General features: G+C 45.2%; 1 protein-coding gene across 5 annotated transcripts in view; it reads left to right on the top strand.

Annotated features, from left to right (window-relative positions):
- The window catches only part of EML1 (EMAP like 1), a 197951-nt gene that overhangs the window by 45143 nt on the left and 132613 nt on the right, over window positions 1-20195 (top strand). For 4 of the 5 annotated variants that reach the window (XM_033850622.2, XM_033850621.2, XM_004322808.4 and 1 more), the window contains exon 1: window positions 8892-9114. The exons of the other annotated variant lie outside the window; for it this stretch is intronic. In XM_033850622.2, coding sequence (XP_033706513.2) covers window positions 8907-9114 — 208 coding nt within the window. In that variant the 5' untranslated portion in view covers window positions 8892-8906. Of the gene's footprint in view, window positions 1-8891; window positions 9115-20195 lie in introns of those variants that run through there. 5 annotated transcript variants of the gene reach the window in all.

Below are 20195 nucleotides of genomic sequence, written 5' to 3'. Positions count from 1 at the left end.
TCAGATTTCCAGCAACTTGTTTTTATTTCTTGCAGTTTTGCTGCTGTGAGGAAGCTGAGGGTGGCATGGTAAATATAACCGTATGAACCTCAATCATTTTTTTCAATGCATGATATGGGTATAGTCCACATCTTTCCACATTAGCTAGGATGACTATATAATCATCTGTCATCCAAACTAGAATACTTCAGGGTCAAAGGGGGGTTATTATGCCAGGACACAAGCATAAACACGGCTGCCCCAGCACACTGGGATGAGTAGTTGACCTAATATTAGAATATTTACTCTGTGATCAGTCGGTGGTATGCCGAGAACTGCCATAAAACCTCACAGGTGACACAATGGAGCAAATGAACAAAAATTCCTGAAAATGACATTTTTCGGTGGAGACGCCACAACGGAAATTTCGTTTGCCATCCACTGCAGTACTGGCATTACTCTATGGATAAGGGACGCTTTTAACACTGAGTTTCCTCAATGGAATGCCATTCTGAAAAGAGAAAACCAGGAATTCCCTGGTGGTCCAGTGGTTAGGATTCTGAGCTCTCACTACCTGCGGCCTGGGTTCAGTCCCTGGTCGGGGAACTAAGATCCCGCAAGCTGTGCGGCACGGTCAAAAAAATAATAAATAAATAGAAGGATTAAAAAGAGAAAACCAACCAATATTGCTTTTAATTTTCCATTTCACTGCAAAATATGTAAATTTTTTTGATCAACGCAAATCATTAAGAATGCTTTTCCGTTGCGGAGCACAGGCTCCAGACGTGCAGGCTCCGCGGCCATGGCTCACGGGCCCAGCCGCTCTGCGGCATGTGGGATCTTCCCAGACCGGGGCACGAACCCGCGTCCCCTGCATCGGCAGGCGGACTCTCAACCACTGCGCCACCAGGGAAGCCCAAGCATGCTTTTGATTGGCTAACTTACTGAGGGAAAAAACCCCATGGGTTTCTTAGATAGCAAGGAGTTTTCATATCCATTTGGACTATTAGCAGATTATCTGTGGGAGGCTCAGAAGTTCATGCTTCTGCAGTGTCGTCATTTTTGTGATAGGATAATGAAGTTGATAAGGCTGTGTTTATTACACAGAGCGCTGTTTCTGGTCCGGTGCCTCTTGCCCACCCCAGCCCATCCGGGACCAGCACTGCACAGGTAGTCAGAGAGCTGGGTTCACCTTTGTGAGACGAGTTGCAAGATCTGCCTCCATATGCGGGGATGAGGCTCCCAGCCTGGTGCGAGGCCCGGGAGAGCGCTAGGAGGACACGTGTTGGCTGCTGCGGGAGGGCGAGTGAATACAGAGCGAAGAGCCGCAGCCCTGCCCCCACGGAGCCCCCAGCTTCTACAGAGCTTCAAAAAGCAGGTTGGTTTAGCACAGAGGAACGGTACCGACGGCCATCCGCGGTGGAGGGGGCAGGGACTCTGGCTGGACAGAGCGGGAGTAGCTTAAGAGCTGAGCCCACAGAGGAGCGGAAGGATATTTCCAGGAAATCATGCAAGCGAAGCCCCAGGGGCAGATAACTGCAGGGTGTTTGGGGAATGAAAAGCAAAATGAGGGACTTCCCTGACAGCCTAGTGGTTAGGACTCTGCGCTTTCACTGCGGACGGCCCAGGTTCCATCCCTGGTCAGGGAATTAAGATCCCACAAGCCATGCGGTACAGCCAAAAAAAAAAAAAAAGAAAAGAAAAAAGCAGAATGGATTGACTGAGGCAGAGAATGGGGGCCTCGAAGGACTCTGGAAGCCAGGCTGCGTATCTCGGACTTTGCGGGTTTCTTTTCCTCCAATAAGGAGAATAATCTTTAAACTGGGAAGAGTTGAAGAAATGTCCCTTAGGAGAAATTGTCAAGAGCCCAAGATAGGTGAGAGATGGGGGCAGGCGGGTGGTGCTTAGTGACTGTGAATCCAGTCTCTAGGCCTCCACAAACTTTCTCGGATTTGGCCAGATGGGAGTCGCAGAAAACTGGGAAGGGAAAAATGTCATAATTTTCCAAAAAGCAGAATAAGTTGGGTTCTGGAAAATACAGATAATAAATTTGATATTAATATTGGTTCTGAGCAAAAATTTTAACAGATTTTTGAAGAGCTGGTGTAAACTCACTTGGAAGGAAATGTTGTTACGAAGTGGCAAACCAAACTTATTCCCTCTTTTCACGGGGTTACCAGGCAGGATGTACAAAGCGTTGGTAAAGAGCCTTCCCAAAACCCTGTGGAAAGTACAGAGAAAAATAGTCTGGGCCAACAGACAATTGGGTGACTTGATATTTAGTTGGACAGACACATCCAGAGTACTTATAAAAAGATCAGTGGAGATGCAGCTGGTGAGGTGTGGCCGATGTGAGAGCTCCACGCCTCCGCCAGCCCCACCCTGTGCTTCTAATGTGTTTACCAACTACAAGGGTGAATAAGACATTAACGGGTTTATTACAGCACATTCACTGCTGTCACAATGCTGATGTGTTATATACCAGACTCAAGAGTTTAAAAGATTTTGGTTCGTTAAAAGGATGGATTGAACCAAATCAAATGACGTTTTACAGGGGTCAAGATAAATCTTATCTTTAGATTAAAAATTTTTTTAAAAATCAATTAGCTCAGTACAGGTTGGAGACGACCCAACAGTAATGCATTTGAAAAAGACTGATAGGTTTATAATTGACCAGAAGTTCAATATGAACCAACAACATATAGCCTGGCTGCTCAAAAAAAAAAAAAAAAAATCAATACAGAGTTCCGTTGTATCAATAGAATCATAATCTCCAAGTTATTTAAGGGAACTGCCACTCAGGTCACACACACACACACACACACACACACACACACACACACACACACGTTCCTACGAGACAAGGTTGATTGATGTAAGGGATGCAGTCGGGTACCAGTAGATGTGAGGGGGGTGTAGGGGGCTCTCCAAGCCCTCCCAGATGAGGCAGCTTCTCCGCTGGCAGGCAGGGAGGTGGGCACTCAGCACTGGGAAACGGTGTGGGCAGAGGTCCAGAGCACTCACGTGCGTGGCACGTATGAGAGTCGTGGATAGGGGTTGCCGTGTATGTGGTGTGGCAGGAGCGTGTCGGATGCCAAAGACAGCATTTGTGGCAGGAACACAGACAGACTGGAAGTCCACACCAAGATGTGTGCATTTAATGTGGCAGGCATCAGAGAATGAAATGATGTCGTTAACCCCTCTTTGGGCAAGTTAACCCTGGAGTAACAAAGCAGAGGTGGGGAAACTGGGACACAGGCTGTTAGAGCACCCTTTCAGGACAGACAGCAGTCTGCATCAGGACAGAGGGAGATTAAACTGACCGGACAAAAGCGGGATCAATGAAGGATGCTTTGGGAAGGGCGGTTTGGGATAAAAATAACCAACAATCTTTTTAATAATTCAAGCTCTTCAACTTTGAAATGAGCCGAGTGACCGTTTGTCAGGGATGTTGCAGAGAAATACTGCTGCGTCAGCAGGCAAGCTGGGGACAAAGGAGTTTAATATTCTTTATTGATGTCAAGAATCTGTGATTAGCTCTCATTTTATGGAGTAACAGTCTTATCATGAGAAAGTGTATTTTATATTTTATAATTTAGTGTCAGTGATGAATGGTGTCCTGAATCTCTGGAATATCCAATTCTTGGCTTCGAGATTCTGTACTAACTGTATTAGTCCGTCAGGGCTGCTGTAATGAAGTACCACACACCAGGAGGCTTAAACAACGGAAATTTATTGTTTCATGGTTCTGGAGGCTAGAAGCCCCAAATCAAGGTGTGGGCAAGGGCTGGGAGGGAAGGATGGATTTCAAGCCTCTCTCCTTAGCTTGGAGACAGCCAGCCATCTGCTCCCTGTGTCTTCACATGGTCTTTCCTTTGTGTGTGTCTATGTCCTAATTTCCTCTTCTTATAAGGACACCAGTCATATTGGATTAGGGCCCACCCTAATGAGTGCATTTTAACTTGATTACCTCTGTAAAGACCCCGTCTCCAAATAAGGTCACATTCTGAAGTACCAGGAGTTAGTACTTCAACATATGAAGTTGGCAGGAGGGGGCACAAGTTAACCGAAAACACTAACTGAGAGGCAACTTCTCTGCTCTTAGAATAAAATCAGAACCCCCTGTGAGCAGGCCACCCCGTCTCCCACCGCGGTAATCTCAGCTCCCCAGATGAGCCTTATTGGCCTGAAGCAACGTCCACTGGTTCTTTGCCCACTGCTGCTTTGTGCCCTCCTTTCATGCCTCAGTCCAGTTCAGACCCTCCACAATAATCTGAAACCCTTCCTCTGGTTTTGTTTCATAACACTTAGCACAATTGGTAATGATGTATTTATTTGTACGATTGTTATATGTCGCCTACAGGGAGAAATACATTTTACATCCCAACTCAGCACACATACAGACATTTCAAGGAAAGATCAATACTTCAGGTAAAAATGCTTGTTCTTACTATGTTCAATGCACCTTGACATTTCCTATTTCATCTGTTTTTTCTTGTAGTAAAATACATACAACATAAAATTTGCCGTTTTTACCACTTTGCAGTGTATACCGTCCAGTGGCATTAAGTACATTCACGCTGTTGGACAGCCATCACCACCATGCATCTCCTGAACTTCTTCATCATCCTAACTGGAAATGCAGTCTCCGTTAAACACTAACTACCCCCCGCCCCCTCAGCCCCTGGCAGCCGCCATTCTACTGTCTGTCTGTATGAATGTGACTCCTCTAGGGACCTCATATAAGTGGAATCATGCCGCATTTGTCTTCTTATGACTGGTTTATTTCACTCAGCATAATATCCTCAAGGTTCATCCATGTGGTAGCAAGTGTCAGAATTTCCTTTCTTTTAAGACTGAATAGTATTCCGTTGTACGGATAGATCACATTTTGTTTCTCCATTCATCCATCGGTGGAAAATGGGTTGTTTCCACATTTTGGCTATTGTGAATAATGCTTCTATAAACACGGGTGTACAAACATCTCTTCAAGACCCTGCTTTCAATTTCTTTGGGTATATACCCAGAATGGACTTTTCTGTTTCTTTTTTACAAAAATTAAAGTATAGTTGATTCTGTTTCATTTTTTAAAGTGCTGAATGACTTTTTTTTAAAATTTATTTTATTATTTTAATTTTTGGCCGCGTTGGGTCTTCGTTGTTGCGCGCGGGCTTTCTCTAGTTGTGGTGAGCAGTGGCTTCTCTTGTTGCGGAGCACGGGCTCTAGGCGCGTGGGCTTCAGTAGTTGTGGCTCACGGGCTCAGTAGTTGTGGCGCAAGGCTTAGTTGCTCTGTGGCATGTGGTTATCTTCCCGGGCTGGGGCTTGAACCTGTGTCCCCTCCATTGGCAGGCGGATTCTTAACCACTGTGCCACCAGGGAAGTCCCTGATGTGACTCTTTAACTTCATGACACCTGCAGTTTGGAAGACACTGTGTTTTGTGTGATGTATTCCCAGCCTCTGCATGGTTCCTAGTCCTGTAGAACTATTTTTGGAGGAATGTTGAATTAAACTATAGATGCACAAGGCTTTACATTCCTGGGTATTTTTTTATTACTTCTCCATGAATAATGGCTACAGAGCTCCCATTTTCCTTTCTTTTTCACATGTTGTACAAATGCTGCTATTAATTCCACTGAAAGCTATGGTTATATTGTCCTAGAGAGCATACATCATTTATGACAACAACATGTTTTGGACTCAGGCCATAAATTATCTCAAAATGACGTGGAATAACAGTCTGTTAAAATGTTTGGGCACAAAATCTCACATTATTAATTAGGTTTTCAGAGATTTTCCTTGAACTTTCTCCATAAGTCTTTTAAAAATGCTGTGTAGATTATACCTAATTGACTTAACATGCATATCCTCGTAATTACACTAAAATTTGCCCCTTTTAGAGTAAGGCTTTTATCACTGTGGGGAAAAACAGAGCTGTTTAATACTCTAGGTTAAGAGTGTAATGATGATCTTTATCATCTCAAAAGCAGTGGACTGTGTTCTTATTGTTATTTGTAACTTTGCTCTGGTGGAAGTAAAATCCTCTAAGAAAATCTCCAGCTCAATTCTTCTTCGTCCCACTTCTGAATTTTCTTTATTCCCCAACCTTCCTTTGTTGGGGCCACCAAATATCATACCTTTAACATTAGAGATCAGGAATGCTAACATTCTTAAAGAGAATCATCTTTTGATCATTTATTCATGATTATCACTTCATTTCCAAGTTTGAGAATGCCACATATCAATTTTTTATTACCAATTATCCAAAATATCCTGACGTATAAAACCACAAAGCAGAGCAGCGATAGCAGAAAGATCGGACTAGAGGGGAGGAAAGATGGGAAATGAGAAAAGAGAGAAGGGCCAAGTTCAACTGTGTACGTGTGCTCAAAAGCCCTCCTGCACAGTACCCGCCTCTTGCTTTCGGGATGCAGAGGGTCAACCCGTACTGGGCGGGGGTAGAGGCTTCATGTGGCGCTCTGCCACCTCTGCGCTCTATATTTGGCACCTATCTCCTCTCCCTGTCAAAGTTCTGAAATGTGCACCGACATGTGCTCTCCTCTTTTTTTTTTTTTTTTTTGGCCACGCCACGCGGCATTCAGGACCTTAGTTCCCCGATCAGGGATCGAACCCATGCCACCTGCAGTGGAAGTGCGGAGTCTTAAGCACTGGACCACCAGGGAAGTCCCCATGTGCTCTCCTTTTGACGTCCAGCAGCCTGGCTCCGGTCCCCACTGCTTCACCAAGATGCTCCAAGTTTCCTGGGAGCCCTCTGCCACCAGACCCAAGCCCTTTCCCCAGGCTCATCCTCTTTGACCTGTCCTCTAGAGAAACCTGTGAAAAAGCCCACCTCCTTGCAAATTGCTGTGCTCTTCGCTTAATGAGACAACCCGCTAGGCTGATCGTCCTGCCTCTTTGACAGCTCCTTCGGAATGTCCTTCTCCCTTTCCAAGGGTCTTCCCAGCTCCTTTCTGACCTTCCATTCTTTCCTTTACAGTTCATGTACAGCCTCTCTGCTGACAATTCCCACATCCCCATTCTTTCACTGGCCAGCTGGTCTGCATCCCCCGTTGCTATGGGGCATTTCTAACAGGAGGTTTGCTGTCCTTGCTTGCTTGGCCTCTCTGTCTCTCCAGCTGTATTGTCCTGGAGCAGTTTCCCTCTGGCTGGTCCCTCAGCCATTCTTCCCTCTGACTGTCTGGGCCCTGAGTGTCTGGTTTCTGGAGCGCTGCAGACACCCTGGGCTGCTCCAGCTTCAGGGCACGGCCCCTGTGGTCCGATTCACACTCAGACTCATCTCTAACACTGCTCGTGCCAGCCTCCCTCCGCCTGCTGCCAGGTCTGGCTCAGGCTCCTCTGCTGGCTCTCGGGACCTCTCTTACCGTGCCCCTCTCTCTCTCTGCACACTCATTTCCCACTTTCTATATACAGGCTGTCTGCTCTTGTCCGGCCAGCCCTTGGCCTGTCAGCAGGCCCTGCTCCTTCTCTCCTCCACAATCACTAACGCTGCCCTTCAAACACCAGGTCACAGTCAAACCCACAGCACCTGCAGCCCTTGAGCGAGCCCCCCACCTCCCCATGTACTTTTCCCATTAACAATCCCTCTTGTTTTCTCTGCTTGGTTTCCCTGACCGGGACCTGGATAAGGGCTTCAACCTCTTCCTTCTGCCCACAGCATCTAATGCCAGTCATGCTATCCCATGTGCCAAACACACCAGGCACACCACCAGAGTCCCATCCCTGACAGCATCTTCTGCTTTTGCAAAGACAGGCCTCTATCCGCCTCTGAACCCCAGTGAGGCCCCCAGGTTTTCCTAATAGTAACTTTTTACTCGGTTCTCATTTCACCTACTTGTGTTCAACCTACAGGAATTAACACCTACAACTCGGACCCACTCAGAATTTTACATGTAAGTGAATTATAACTATTGTGTAACCGGGAGCATAAATGTTATGCGGTCTGTTTTGGACAAAGCCAGAGGATCACCAAACTCATATTCTTCTCTCTTGCATCCTGATTTGTTATTTGCCAGCATCTTTACTTCAGGCCATGGGCACTGAAACTCAAACCATTAACCTGGCATGTGTCCTCAGGGAATGGAAAAGTTACAAACCCGTGGATTTGTGCATTTATCTCCTACTATGATATTTTGTCCCAACTCTTCGTCTCTCTGAGATAGAGTAAATACAGATTTCCGTGGGTCCTGTAACAAGCTAACAAGTGTGTAATGTGACAAATCTGCACCCCAGGGGCTGATCAGAGGGGGAGAGAACAGAGCAGATGTTTTAGCTCCTTTAAAGGCCGCAGCCTTTCCAGCCTGACATTACCAGGGCCTCTTTTGGAAGTGGGAACCGCATCTTTTATCGGCCCAAGAGCGGAGTTACAAGCCCTGCGCTAATTCTCACTCGAGGCAGGGCCATGCTGCGGCGGAAGACGTGCGGAAAGAGGGACGAGCCTCGCAGGACGTGGCCAAAAGCGGAGTTGCTGCGACGTGGAAAGACAGCCGAAATGAGCTCGCGAGCTGTCCGTGTTTGGTCCCGGAGCCGCCCGCGGGCGCGGTGATAGCGCCCCCGGGGAGCGTGGTCTCCGGCGTCCGCAGGAGGGGTTGCCCTGGCCGGGTCGACAACCTCGCTCCCCGCGCGCCCGCTCCCACGTCTCCGCCTCTCCTTTGTCCCCGCGCCCCCCGCGTCCCGCCCTCCTGGGGGGCGCTAGCGACCGAGCGGGGAGGCGGGGCCTGGCCGCGGCGCTCCCGCAGCATCCTGACCCCGGCCGCGCGCCGCCCTGGGCTCCCGGGACCCGGCAGCCCCGCCCGGCCGCGTCCCCGCCCCGTCCCGTCCCCGCCCGGCCACGTCCCCCGCGGAGGCCGCCCCCTGGCGGGCAGAGCGGGCGCCGGGCTAGCGCGGCGGCGGCGGCGGGCCCGGGGTTGCCATGGTAACCGGCAGCGGCCGCCGCCACAGCAGGGCCGGCCCCAGCGCCAGCGCCGGCCGCGGCTCGGCGCGGCTCAGTGTGGGGGTGAGCGGCGGCGGCGCGGCCGGGCCGGGGAAGCGGGCGCTGCCCGGCGGCCTCAGCATGGAGGACGGCTTCTCGAGCTACAGCAGCCTGTACGACACATCCTCGCTGCTCCAGTTCTGCAACGGTGAGGGGCGGCGGCCGGCTGGGCGGGGGCCGCGGCCGGGAACGGGCCGAGGGGCGAGGCCGGGCGGCCGGGGAGGCCGTGCAAAGTTGCTGCGGAGGGGCGCGCGGTTCCCGCCGCCGCGGGCGCATTGTGCTGGGCCGCGGGCCCCGGGCCGCGCCTCGCTGCGCCCCCGCCCCGCCCCGCCCCGCCCGGCGCCCGTTCCGGCTTCGGCCAGTGCGCGCGGGGCGGCCGATCCCGAGGAGACCCGCGCGAGCGCACCGGCCGGGCAGCGCGCGGGGAGGCCCGGCCGCCCCGGGGCTCCGGGGACGTGTTGCTTTCTGCTTCCAAACTCACATCTGTTTGGAAATGTCTGGATGAAGAACTCGGAAAACAAATCACTTAATAACGAAACACTCCTTCGAGGATGTGCGCAGTGTTTCTCGCGGGTGGACCCTCAGGATCCATTCAGTTCTACTTTGATGAAATCATCACAGTTTCATGCAATCTAGAGCTTTTTAAATGGACAGACAAAGTGAACCAGGCTTAAAAGTGTTTCGACTGTTTTGTTTACGAGGTGATAGATTTATTTATTTATTTATTTTTACAGGAAGGAAATATTAATAGCTACCAATATGGCATCTTTAAAAAAATATAAAATCCTACATGCTTGAAAGATTTTAATCTCCCTGGCAGGGTTGAAAAAGATTTTCACGGCAGACTGCCTAGTTTATCAGAACATGATGTGTGATAATTCATGCACAAAAGTTAACCATACAGTTTTTTATATGTCGGATTTACTGCTTTATTAGAGGATCCCAAAAGTTTGTTAAAGAAAAAAAAATGTGTGTTTTATGGAATTTGCTTATGGTGCAGTCGGAATAACTTGGAATTCTAGATGCTTTGACAACTCGAGCAATTTATTTTGCAATTGTAATTGTGATTTAGGGGAATTTTTCTAGTTATTCAACACCTGTTTGCAAATTGGAGGTATTAGCCTTGGCAATAAAGATCACTGGGTGGATTCATCCTCTGTAATGATATTTTAATCTCTGGTGAAATTTATCATCTTTTTCATGGAAGAGTGTATATTCTGATAGCTTGGGCAGCTTATAATTGTCCTATTAATCACATGTGAGCCTTCATTAACTTGTAATGCCCTCTTCAGTGGAAAGGAAGAAAGTTTTGGCTCTCTCTCCACATTTAACAACATTTCAGAGTTGAAGGCAGACAGAATGTATTTGGTACTCTCCTGGCCACTGGAATCCTTTATACAATACATAGTTTAGAGTCATGGGAACGGTTTTACTCTCCACATATTGGAGCAGTTGTTTGGGGCTGGTCATATTGTTTCTAAACAGCCGTTCAGTCATGAAGTTGACCTACACATCTATTCATGAATGTGTTGGTCTTCTGCCTTTTCTTGTTAATTGCTAGGTTAGCGATATCGGTAAGGAATTTTACTGGTAACGGTGTCTAGAAGAAAGTAAAAACCAGCTCTTATATTGTATGGCTAACAGTTTAAAGAAAAATAACTTTATTATTTATTTATTGAAGCATAGTTGATTTATCAATACAACGTTGTGTTAAATTCTGCTGTACAGCAGAGTGACTCCGTTATACAGTATATACATTATTTTTCATATTCTTTTCCATTATGGGTTATCTCAGGGTACTGAATATAGTTCCGTGTGCTATACAGTAGGACCTTGTTATTTATCCCTTCTATATGTAATAGTTTGCATCTGCTTATCCCGAAGTCCTAGTCCATCCTTCCCCCAACCAGCCTTGAAAAAAAAGGACTTTAAAATAGCTAGAATCAAGCAATAGGATCAGTTCAAAATACAATCAAATCACAACTGTTGAATTGCTTTTCTTAAAAAGCTCAGCTCTGTGTTTATTTTTGGGTTACCTTATGAATAAAGTTTAAAGCAAGAGCAGCCTGTCAGGCAGAAATGAGTGTTAACTGGTGATGTCTCAGGCAGCAGATGTTTTGATGTGAAATTATTCATTTTTAAGAGGCTTCCATTAAGTGAAAATATAAATGAATACAATCCAGTTAATGACTATGATGATTCAATTAAAGCAGTGGATCACAGATACACCATTTCACCAAGAGCTAAATTAAACATTTGGATGTTTTATTAGCTACATTGAGAAAAAATTTTTTCTTTTTAAATTAGAGATTTACATGACATTGGCAGGACTACAGCAGTGTAATAGATGAACTCATAAATTTTCATATGTTGGGTACACTCCATGCTTTTGCTAGTGACAGGAACTAAAAAGTCATAGTTGTGTATTAGCTTCAGAAAATACAACCCATACTTCTTACTTGTATGACTGTCACAGTTAACGTACTCCTGGTGAGATAAAGATAGAAGTTAGTAATAAAAATGAGAAGGAAGGAAGAAAAAACGTTGTGATGAGTGAAATCTCTTTTATCCTTATACTTTTTTTCCTTACTGTCTCTCCTACTTAATTTGTAATGGATATTAAATGTGAATGTAGGCAGTATCTAGCCTCCTGAAAAGACTATCCATTCTCATCTTTTAGATACTGGCCTTCTCATTTAAGTAGAAAATGTGTGCTGTGTTTTTTCTTCAAACTGTTTAGAACTCTGTAAAGTGAGCTAGAAATCACAAACTTCTTTTATTGCCCTAAGAAAAACTACAGTAGTTGGAAAGTGGACTAAAGCTGGCATTTGTAAGACAGTTTGTCGTTTGGGAAATACTGACCATCCTTTATTCCATTTTTTTCTTCAGAGCCTTCCCTTGACATAGGTGGAATTACCATCCTCTTTTACGTAGGAAGAAACTGATGCTCAAAGAGATTTTTCTGACTTTATAAGGCCACACAGCTAGTAAAGCTTGGATACCAGTGTGATTTCTTTGTTTTAATAACAGCTATAGAGGCATAGAATTCACATTCTATAAAAATTCACCCTTTTAAAGTGTACAGTTAAGTGGCTTTTAGTATATTCACAGAGTTGAGCAAGCATCAACATTATCTAATTTTAGAACATTTTCATCACCTCCCCAAAGAAACCCCAGGACCCACAAGGACGTATTCCCTGTTGCCCTAGCCCCTGGTAACTACTAACCTACTTTCTGTTTCTATAGATTCTGCATGTTTAATATAAATGGAATCATATACTATTTGGCCTTATGTGTCTGGCTTCTTTCACTTAGCATAATGTTTCAGGGTTCATCCATGCTATAGCATGTGTCAGTACTTTATTCCTTTATATGGACAAGTAACATTCCACTGTATGGATAGATCACATTTTATTTATCCATTCACCAGTTGATAGGCATTTAGGTTGTTCCTACTTTTTGACAATCATGAATAATACTACTTGGAACATTCATGTCCAAGTTTTTGTGTGAACAGGTGTTTTCATTCCTCATTGGTCAATACCTAGGAGTGGAATTGCTGGGGCATATGGTAACTCTGGGTTTAACATTTTTGAGGAACCAACCTGGATTTTTTGAAATCTAAATGTCAAGCTCTTTTTGTTATACCTTATTGATATAAGAATAGGGAGTCAAGGAGCTGGATGAAAGAGGGAAGGAAGTGGGTGGGAAGAACATAGTGTTGCTGTTTCATTTCTGTGAGTCACTTTTGATTCTCTCATCAGTCACAGATCATCAAAACAAGTCAATGCGCACTCCTGCTTAGTTGCCATAGGTTATAAGAGTCTCAGCGTTCAAGGGGACCAAAAAGGTGATCTCATCTCATGGTTTACTTTCTTAAGCCTTTGACTGTTTCTTCAAAGTACAGCTCACCCAGGAATCCAAACGTTAAGCAGATGAACAGGGAGCAGCTCCAGCTGAAGTGGGGAGAGGGCAGTGCTCTTTGGTCCTCCTCGCCTGTCTTGCCCTCCACTGATTCAATCCACCCATCCCTCCAAAGCTTGAAATCTCTGTTCCATGGGGGGATGCTCCAAAGGTTATTCAACCCACGTTCGAGCAGTTCCAAGGGACTGGAAACTCACTGTCGCTCATGCCATCCATTCCTTCTTTGTATAATTCAGACTGTCAGTTCCTAAATGCAGTCAAAGTTTGGCCCCAGTTCTGTCCCTTGGGTCCAGAGAAAATAGGTTTAATCTGTTTTCCATGTGCTAGGTTGTCCCATGTTTGAAGACAGTCATGATGGCTCTTTCTCAAGTCTTCTTCCAGCTAAACATTACCATTAAAAAAGAAAAAAATTCCTCACAAGACACAGTTTTAGACCCTTAATCATCCTGGTTTTCCTGGTCTACGTTTGTTTTCTTTATTCTATACGCCTTTTTAAATTTGACACTACTGGATGTTGTATTCCAAGCATGGTTTTTAAATAGAGCAAAGTAGAGCCAGACACTTCACCTCCCATGTTCTTCAGTCTATACTTCTAATAATGCAGCCCAAGATCGTGTTAACTCTTTTGCTTGTCACTTCACATTGTTACCTCTTACTGGTTTTCACCTAAAATTCTTGTCTGTTTTACATGTACTGTGGCTAAGCCCTTTTTCTTTTTTTTGAACATCTTTATTGGAGTATAGTTGCTTTACAATGGTGTGTCAGTTTCTGCTGTATAACAGTGAATCAGCTATACGTATACATATATCCCCATATCTCCTCCCTCTTGCGTCTCCCTCCCACCCTCCCTATCCCGCCCCTCTGTGTGGTCGCAAAGCACCGAGCTGATCACCCTGTGCTATGTGGCTGCTTCCCACTAGCTATCTGTTTTACATTTGGTAGTGTATATATTTCCATGCCACTCTCTCACTTCATCCCAGCTTACCCTTCCCCCTCCCCGTGTCCTCAAGTCCATTCTCTACGTCTGCATCTTTAGTCCTGTCCTGCCCCTAGGTTCTTCAGAACTTTTTTTTTTTTTTAGATTCCATATATATGTGCTAGCATACAGTATTTGTTTTTCTCTTTCTGACTTACTTCGCTCTGTAGGACAGACTCTAGGTCCATCGACCTCACTACAAATAACTCAATTTCATTTCTTTTTATGGCTGAGTAATATTCCATTGTGTATATGTGCCACATCTTCTTTATCCATTCATCTGTCGATGGACACTTAGGTTGCTTCCATGTCCTGGCTATTGTAAATAGAGCTGCAATGAAATTGTGGTACATGACGTTTTAAAAATTAATTAATTAATTAATTAATGTTTGGCTGCATTGGGTCTTCATTGCGGTGCGAGGGCTTCTCATTGCGGTGGCTTCTCTTGTTGTGGAGCATGGACTCTAGGAGCGTGGGCTTCAGTAGTTGTGGCACGTGGGCTCAGTAGTTGTGGTGCACGGGCTTAGTTGCTCTGCGGCCTGTAGGATCTTCCCAGACCAGGGATCGAACCCGGGTCCCCTGCATTGGCAGGTGGATTCTTAACCACTGCACCACCAGGGAAGTCCCATGACTCTTTTTGAATTATGGTTTTCTCAGGGTATATGACAAGTAGTGGAATTGCTGGGTCGTATGGTAGTTCTCTTTTTAGTTTTTGAAGGAACTTCCATACTGTTCTGCATAGTGGCTGTATCAATTTACATTCCTACCAACAGTGCAAGAGGGTTCCCGTTTCTCCACACCCTCTCCAGCATTTACTGTTTGTAGAATTTTTGATGATGGCCATTCTGACTGGTGTGAGGTGATACCTCATTGTAGTTTTGATTTGCATTTCTCTAATGATTAGTGATGTTGAGCATCCTTTCATGTGTTTGTTGGCAATCTGTGTATCTTCTTTGGAGAAATGTCTGTTTAGGTCTTCTGCCCATTTTTGGATTGGGTTGTTTGTTTTTTTGTTATTGAGCTGCATGAGCTGCTTGTAAATTTTGGAGATTAATCCTTTGTCGGTTGCTTCGTTTGCTAGTATTTTCTCCCATTCTGAGGGTTGTCTTTTCGTCTTGTTTATGGTTTCCTTTGCTGTGCAAAAGATTTTTTAAGTTTCATTAGGTCCCATTTGTTTAGTTTTGGTTTTATTTCCATTTCTCTAGGAGGTGGGTCAAAAAGGATCTTGCTGTGATTTGTGTCATAGGGTGTTCTGCCTGTGTTTTCCTCTAAGAGTTTTATAGTGTCTGGCCTTACATTTAGGTCCTTAATCCGTTTTGAGTTTATTTTTGTATATGGTGTTAGGGAGTGTTCTAATTTCATTCTTTTACATGTAGCTGTCCAGTTTTCCCAGCACCACTTATTGAAGAGGCTGTCTTTTCTCCATTGTATATTTTTGCCTCTTTTATCAAAAATAAGGTGACCATATGTGCGTGGGTTTATCTCTTAGTTTTCTATCCTGTTCCATCACTCTATATTTCTGTTTTTGTGCCAGTACCGTACTGTCTTGATTACTGTAGCTTTGTAGTATAGTCTGAAGTCAGCGAGCCTGATTCCTCCAGCTCCGTTTTTCTTTTTCAAGATTGCTTTGGCTATTCGGGGTCTTTTGTGTTTCCATACAAATTGGAAAATTTTTTGTTCTAGCTCTGTGAAAAATGCCAATGGTAGTTTGATAGGGATTGTATTGAATCTGTAGATTGCTTTGGGTAGTATAGTCATTTTAGCAATGTTGATTCTTCCAATCCAAGCACATGGTATGTCTCTCAGTCTGTTTGTATCACCTTTAATTTCTTTCATCAGTGTTTTATAGTTTTCTGCATACAGGTCTTTTGTCTCCTTAGGTAGGTTTATTCCTAGGTGTTTCTGTTTGGCTAGGTATTTTATTCTTTTTGTTGCAGTGGTAAATGAGAGTGTTTCCTTAATATCTCCTTCAGATTTTTCATCATTATTGTATAGGTATGCAAGAGATTTCTATGCATTAACTTTGTATCCTGCTACTTTACCGAATTCATTGATTAGCCCTAGTAGTTTTCTGGTAGCATCTTTAGGATTCTCTGTGTGTAGTATCATGTCATCTGCAAACAGTGACAGCTTTACTTCTTCTTTTCCAATTTGGATTCCTTTTATTTCTTTTTCTTCTCTGATTGCTGTGGTTAAAACTTCCAAAACTATGTTGAATAATAGTGGTGAGAGGGGACAACCTTGTCTTGTTCCTGATCTTAGTGGAAATGGTTTCATTTTTTCACCATTGAGAATGATGTTGGCTGTGGGTTTGTCATATATGGCCTTTCTTATGTTGAGGCTAAGCCCTTTTTTGCTTACTTTTACATTTTCTTTTTGAGGAGGAATTTCCTCCAGCCCAAGATGATTGTAATCTGTATTGTAATGCTGTAAATAATCCCAACACTTACGTAAAATATTTCAGTGTTATAATAACGTGGAAGTTAGTCATTGCCTTAAAGGTTATGATTCTGGCTGATAGCTTTTTTTCCATCTTGCCTGGAAAGGTGTTGTGAGAGACCTTATCAGCTTCCTTCTAAATCCTATGCATGGCGTATCTACCCCTTCCTGGTGTAGCTGGGCTTCTTCCCCTGCAGGTACTACCTGTTAATGACCATGGCTGGTCAAGTCCACACTCACAACCTGCTGCTCCCAATGACATTCTGAAGTCAGTATAACAAGCTTTTGAGCTACTGCCATTTATTTTTTTCTAGTTGTGAAATGAAAACTTGTTTTCATTTCTAAACATTTATATTGGGGGAGTTAAGAATACTTTATTTAAAATCTTAGAAATAGTTTGGCATCTGTAATTCTGACCACTTTCTCTTTACTGTGATTAGGATAGGATTTTCAGGTTGGCAAATAGTTGGGTTTGAAACAGCATCAAGGACCTCGTGTGAGGAAATCACTCTGAACTCAACAACGTGAAGTATTTTCAGACCTCCTGCGTATTCTTATGTGGCGGCAGAGGATTGATTTAGGCTTTCTCTGATAGCAAAATCTATAGAAAATGCTTTCATGGGAGAGTGCATAGCAAGCACCCGTGCTAAGCAAGAACTTCTAATTGGTACACTTGGTATTCCGGCAAGGAATTTTATTTTATAGCCAAACCACGAGCATTTATGACATTATGAACAGACCCAAGCATTTTGGTGGAGAATTCACAAAACTATGCTTAAAAGTAACCATTAGTCGGTTATTAATTTTTGAGATGGTGTAAGCCTTTTCATATAGTCTTTTAAAAAAATAAACATTTTAGTTGAGTGGAGGATGGATAAAAGAAAAATAACGTCTTTGTTTCTACTGTTACAGTCTGTTCGAGCTATAAAACTAGAAGCGTAAAAACTTAATCGTGGATAGCATCGAAAATTGAACATTAAAGCATTGCTTTTATTAAAAGCAGCTTCTCCAAGGACTTAAAATCAATGGTAATTTGTACTGCTTACAAAAATTCTTTCGGGAAAACTGTGGTTATTCATCTTAAAAATCCTAGCTTATTAATAGAGGATTTCTAGGATTTGTAAAGTGTTTTAAATGCCACCAGAAACATGGATAATAAAGAAGTATGCTGTAAACCTTAAATGCTATATAATTGTTATCAATATACCGTCCCCCCAGAGCTTCCTGTTTTTCTCACTAGATATTGGACACGTACATTTAATATTCCGCTGAAAGCAGCATGCTTGTTTTAATGTCATGTAGGACTGGGTCTGTCCTTATGTGCCAGCAGGAGCCAGCACACATCCTCCTTGGTTTACTTTAAAGAAACAGCTCTTTAGAAGTTTGTCTTTCTTTAAAGTATTTATTTTTCCATTAAGAGTTAGGTAGACATACTTCCTATTGTGTTTCCTCTCAAGCTGTATCTTTACTGGAAAATACTATTTGTGTGGAAAACCACATTTTTACAGAGTACTTAGTCGTGTCTTAAAATGCAATAGCACATTTTTTTCTGCCAGTTTTCTGGAAAAGATGTAAACTCTCTGACTTTAACAAACTACCCCCTCTGTGAAGGGGCACATTTGACCGTTACCCTTGGATGGTGCAACAGGGCAGGGACGCCAAGCCCAGAGCCTGACCACAGTGGGGAGTTCCACAGGAGACCGTGGCTACCTGCAGAGGGGGAGAGAACGGGAGGTGCCAGCCCTCCGGGGCGTGGGGGCCAGATCATTGTGCATCATTGCGGTGTGGTCCAGGACTGGCTGTGTCCTTCATGCTGTGCCCTCTGGAGGGGAAGGCATTATTGTCCTGGACTGCAAATTATTCCCACAGAAAACCTTTCCAGGACAATGGGCGGCTCACATTAAAGATAATGAGGATAGAGACGGTTAGGCACGCATTCATGGAGAGAGAGGCCTTTAAGTTCACTTGGCAAGTGGAGCCGATTTCGAGTGAATCCCTACAGTGTGCACAGGACAATGAAAAATGTTTAAAACATGGTTTTCCCTAGAAACATTAGATTGCCCTAGTCATTGTCCTACACTCTTTCTCCCGGCCTCCCATCTCCATGGGCCTGGGAGGTTCAGCTCCCCAAGTATCTCACCATTTCTCCCTGCGCGTTAGCTCAGACCCTGGTCAGTTCTCATCTGGAGTTTGTTGTAAGGACTGCAGCCCCACGCTAGCCTTTCTGCCTCCAGTCTCAGCTCCTTTTCTTATTGAACAAGTGGTCGAGTACCCACCGTGCTCATCGTTACATGGATCTGAGGGTTCCAGCAACGCGCCAGGTCCACGTGGTCCTTGCTTTCAGGAAGCCGGAGTTGCTCTTGGGGAACTGGCCGCTCGTCATCATGTTCACAAGTTGTTTAATGACCCCGGGAATCGATGGTGCTGAGAAGAAGCGTAAGGCGTGTGGCCAGGCTTCGGGCTGAGGAAGGCCTGTGTGAGCTCTTTCTGGGATGAGTGGAAGCTACTCCCTGACAGGGGTTGGGGAGAGGGCGGGCAAGAGCATTCCAGACTGGGTGGGAAGCCCGGAGGGGGGGGTGGGAAGGACCTTTTGGAAACTGAAAGAAAGTCTCCTGTGGTGAAAGAAAAAGGAGCAGAGCTTGAAATGAGGCTCGGTGTGTCCTGTGGGGCCTTTCGGCCACATTGAGGAGTTTGGTCTTATTTCCAAGGAGCAGAGAGAATGTGCTGGAGAATTTTGAGGCAAGAGAGTGACGTGGTCAGATATGCAGGAATTTTTGGAGGCCGGCTGTCCCTGGAGCATGGAGGGGTGGCCGGAAGAGCAGGGGAGGGTGGAGGAGGGAGGCTGTGGTGTGAACGCAGGGAGAGGCGATGGTGATTTCCACCAGAGGGGGTACTTAGGGGCTGACCTCACCTGGACTTAAGTCATTACAAGCGGGAGGAGGAGGAATCAGGGATGCTGCCCGGGCTCCTGACTCATCCACCCAAGTGAGTGCCATGGGCCGAGATAGAAGGACCTAGAAGGACCGGCATGTGGACGATGGTTCAGTTGGGGCTTGTGGGACCTAGAAGCTGACGGGCTGAGTAGGCTGTAGGATGTGGGGACCGGAGCCTGGGAGACGTCCGGACTGGAGATAAAAAGTTTGAGAGCCATCAGTATACAGACGGTAACAGAATCCACGTTGAAGATGAGCTCACCTAAGGTGAAATTAGCTGCTGGGAATGCTCCTCCTAGAAGACAGATCTGATCTGGAAAACCACCTCCTGTTGCAGAGTCTTCAGGGCCCCCTCCTTCCCCTTTGGCGCCCAGAGCCCCCAGGGGTGCAGCTGCCTGTCTCAGCCGACTCCGAGCTCCTTCGCCTGCCACCGCCCCGGCTCCCGCGTGTTGTGAGGTGTCCTTTCTGGGTGGCCACGTAAACCCATCATCATGATGATCCCAGAGGCCTGTCATGGCGGTTTTTTTTCAAATCTCCCGTTAGACTGGCACCACTTTCCGGGCAGAGGCTCCCGGGGGTCACGTTTGTGCTTTTTTTGCTCCTGAGCTGAGCCTGCGCCTGGTGGGTTTCCTGACGGATACTGTGTGTGTGTGAAAGACACACACACCAGTCGAAACGCTTCCCATGTAACATGTGCACTAAATTGAGGTTAAACAGGGAAAGCACTCATGCCACTTTTCTATGTGCTTGAAATAATGTGTACGCATATTTTATATTATATATCGCATATGTATATAAGTACACGTGCATACATATTGGTACCCATGTCACAGGAATGTAGATACGCACACACGTGTGACATTTAACTCTCTTCCTCATCAAAGAACCAGTAGACTTAGGCATCGCAGGCAAGGAAACATTACGGGTAAAACCCAGAAACATACGGATGTGGGACAG

This window comes from Tursiops truncatus, chromosome 2 (genome assembly GCF_011762595.2).
Source record: "Tursiops truncatus isolate mTurTru1 chromosome 2, mTurTru1.mat.Y, whole genome shotgun sequence".
In the NCBI taxonomy this organism is placed as follows: domain Eukaryota; kingdom Metazoa; phylum Chordata; class Mammalia; order Artiodactyla; family Delphinidae; genus Tursiops; species Tursiops truncatus.
This window is presented reverse-complemented; position numbering and strand designations above follow the sequence as displayed.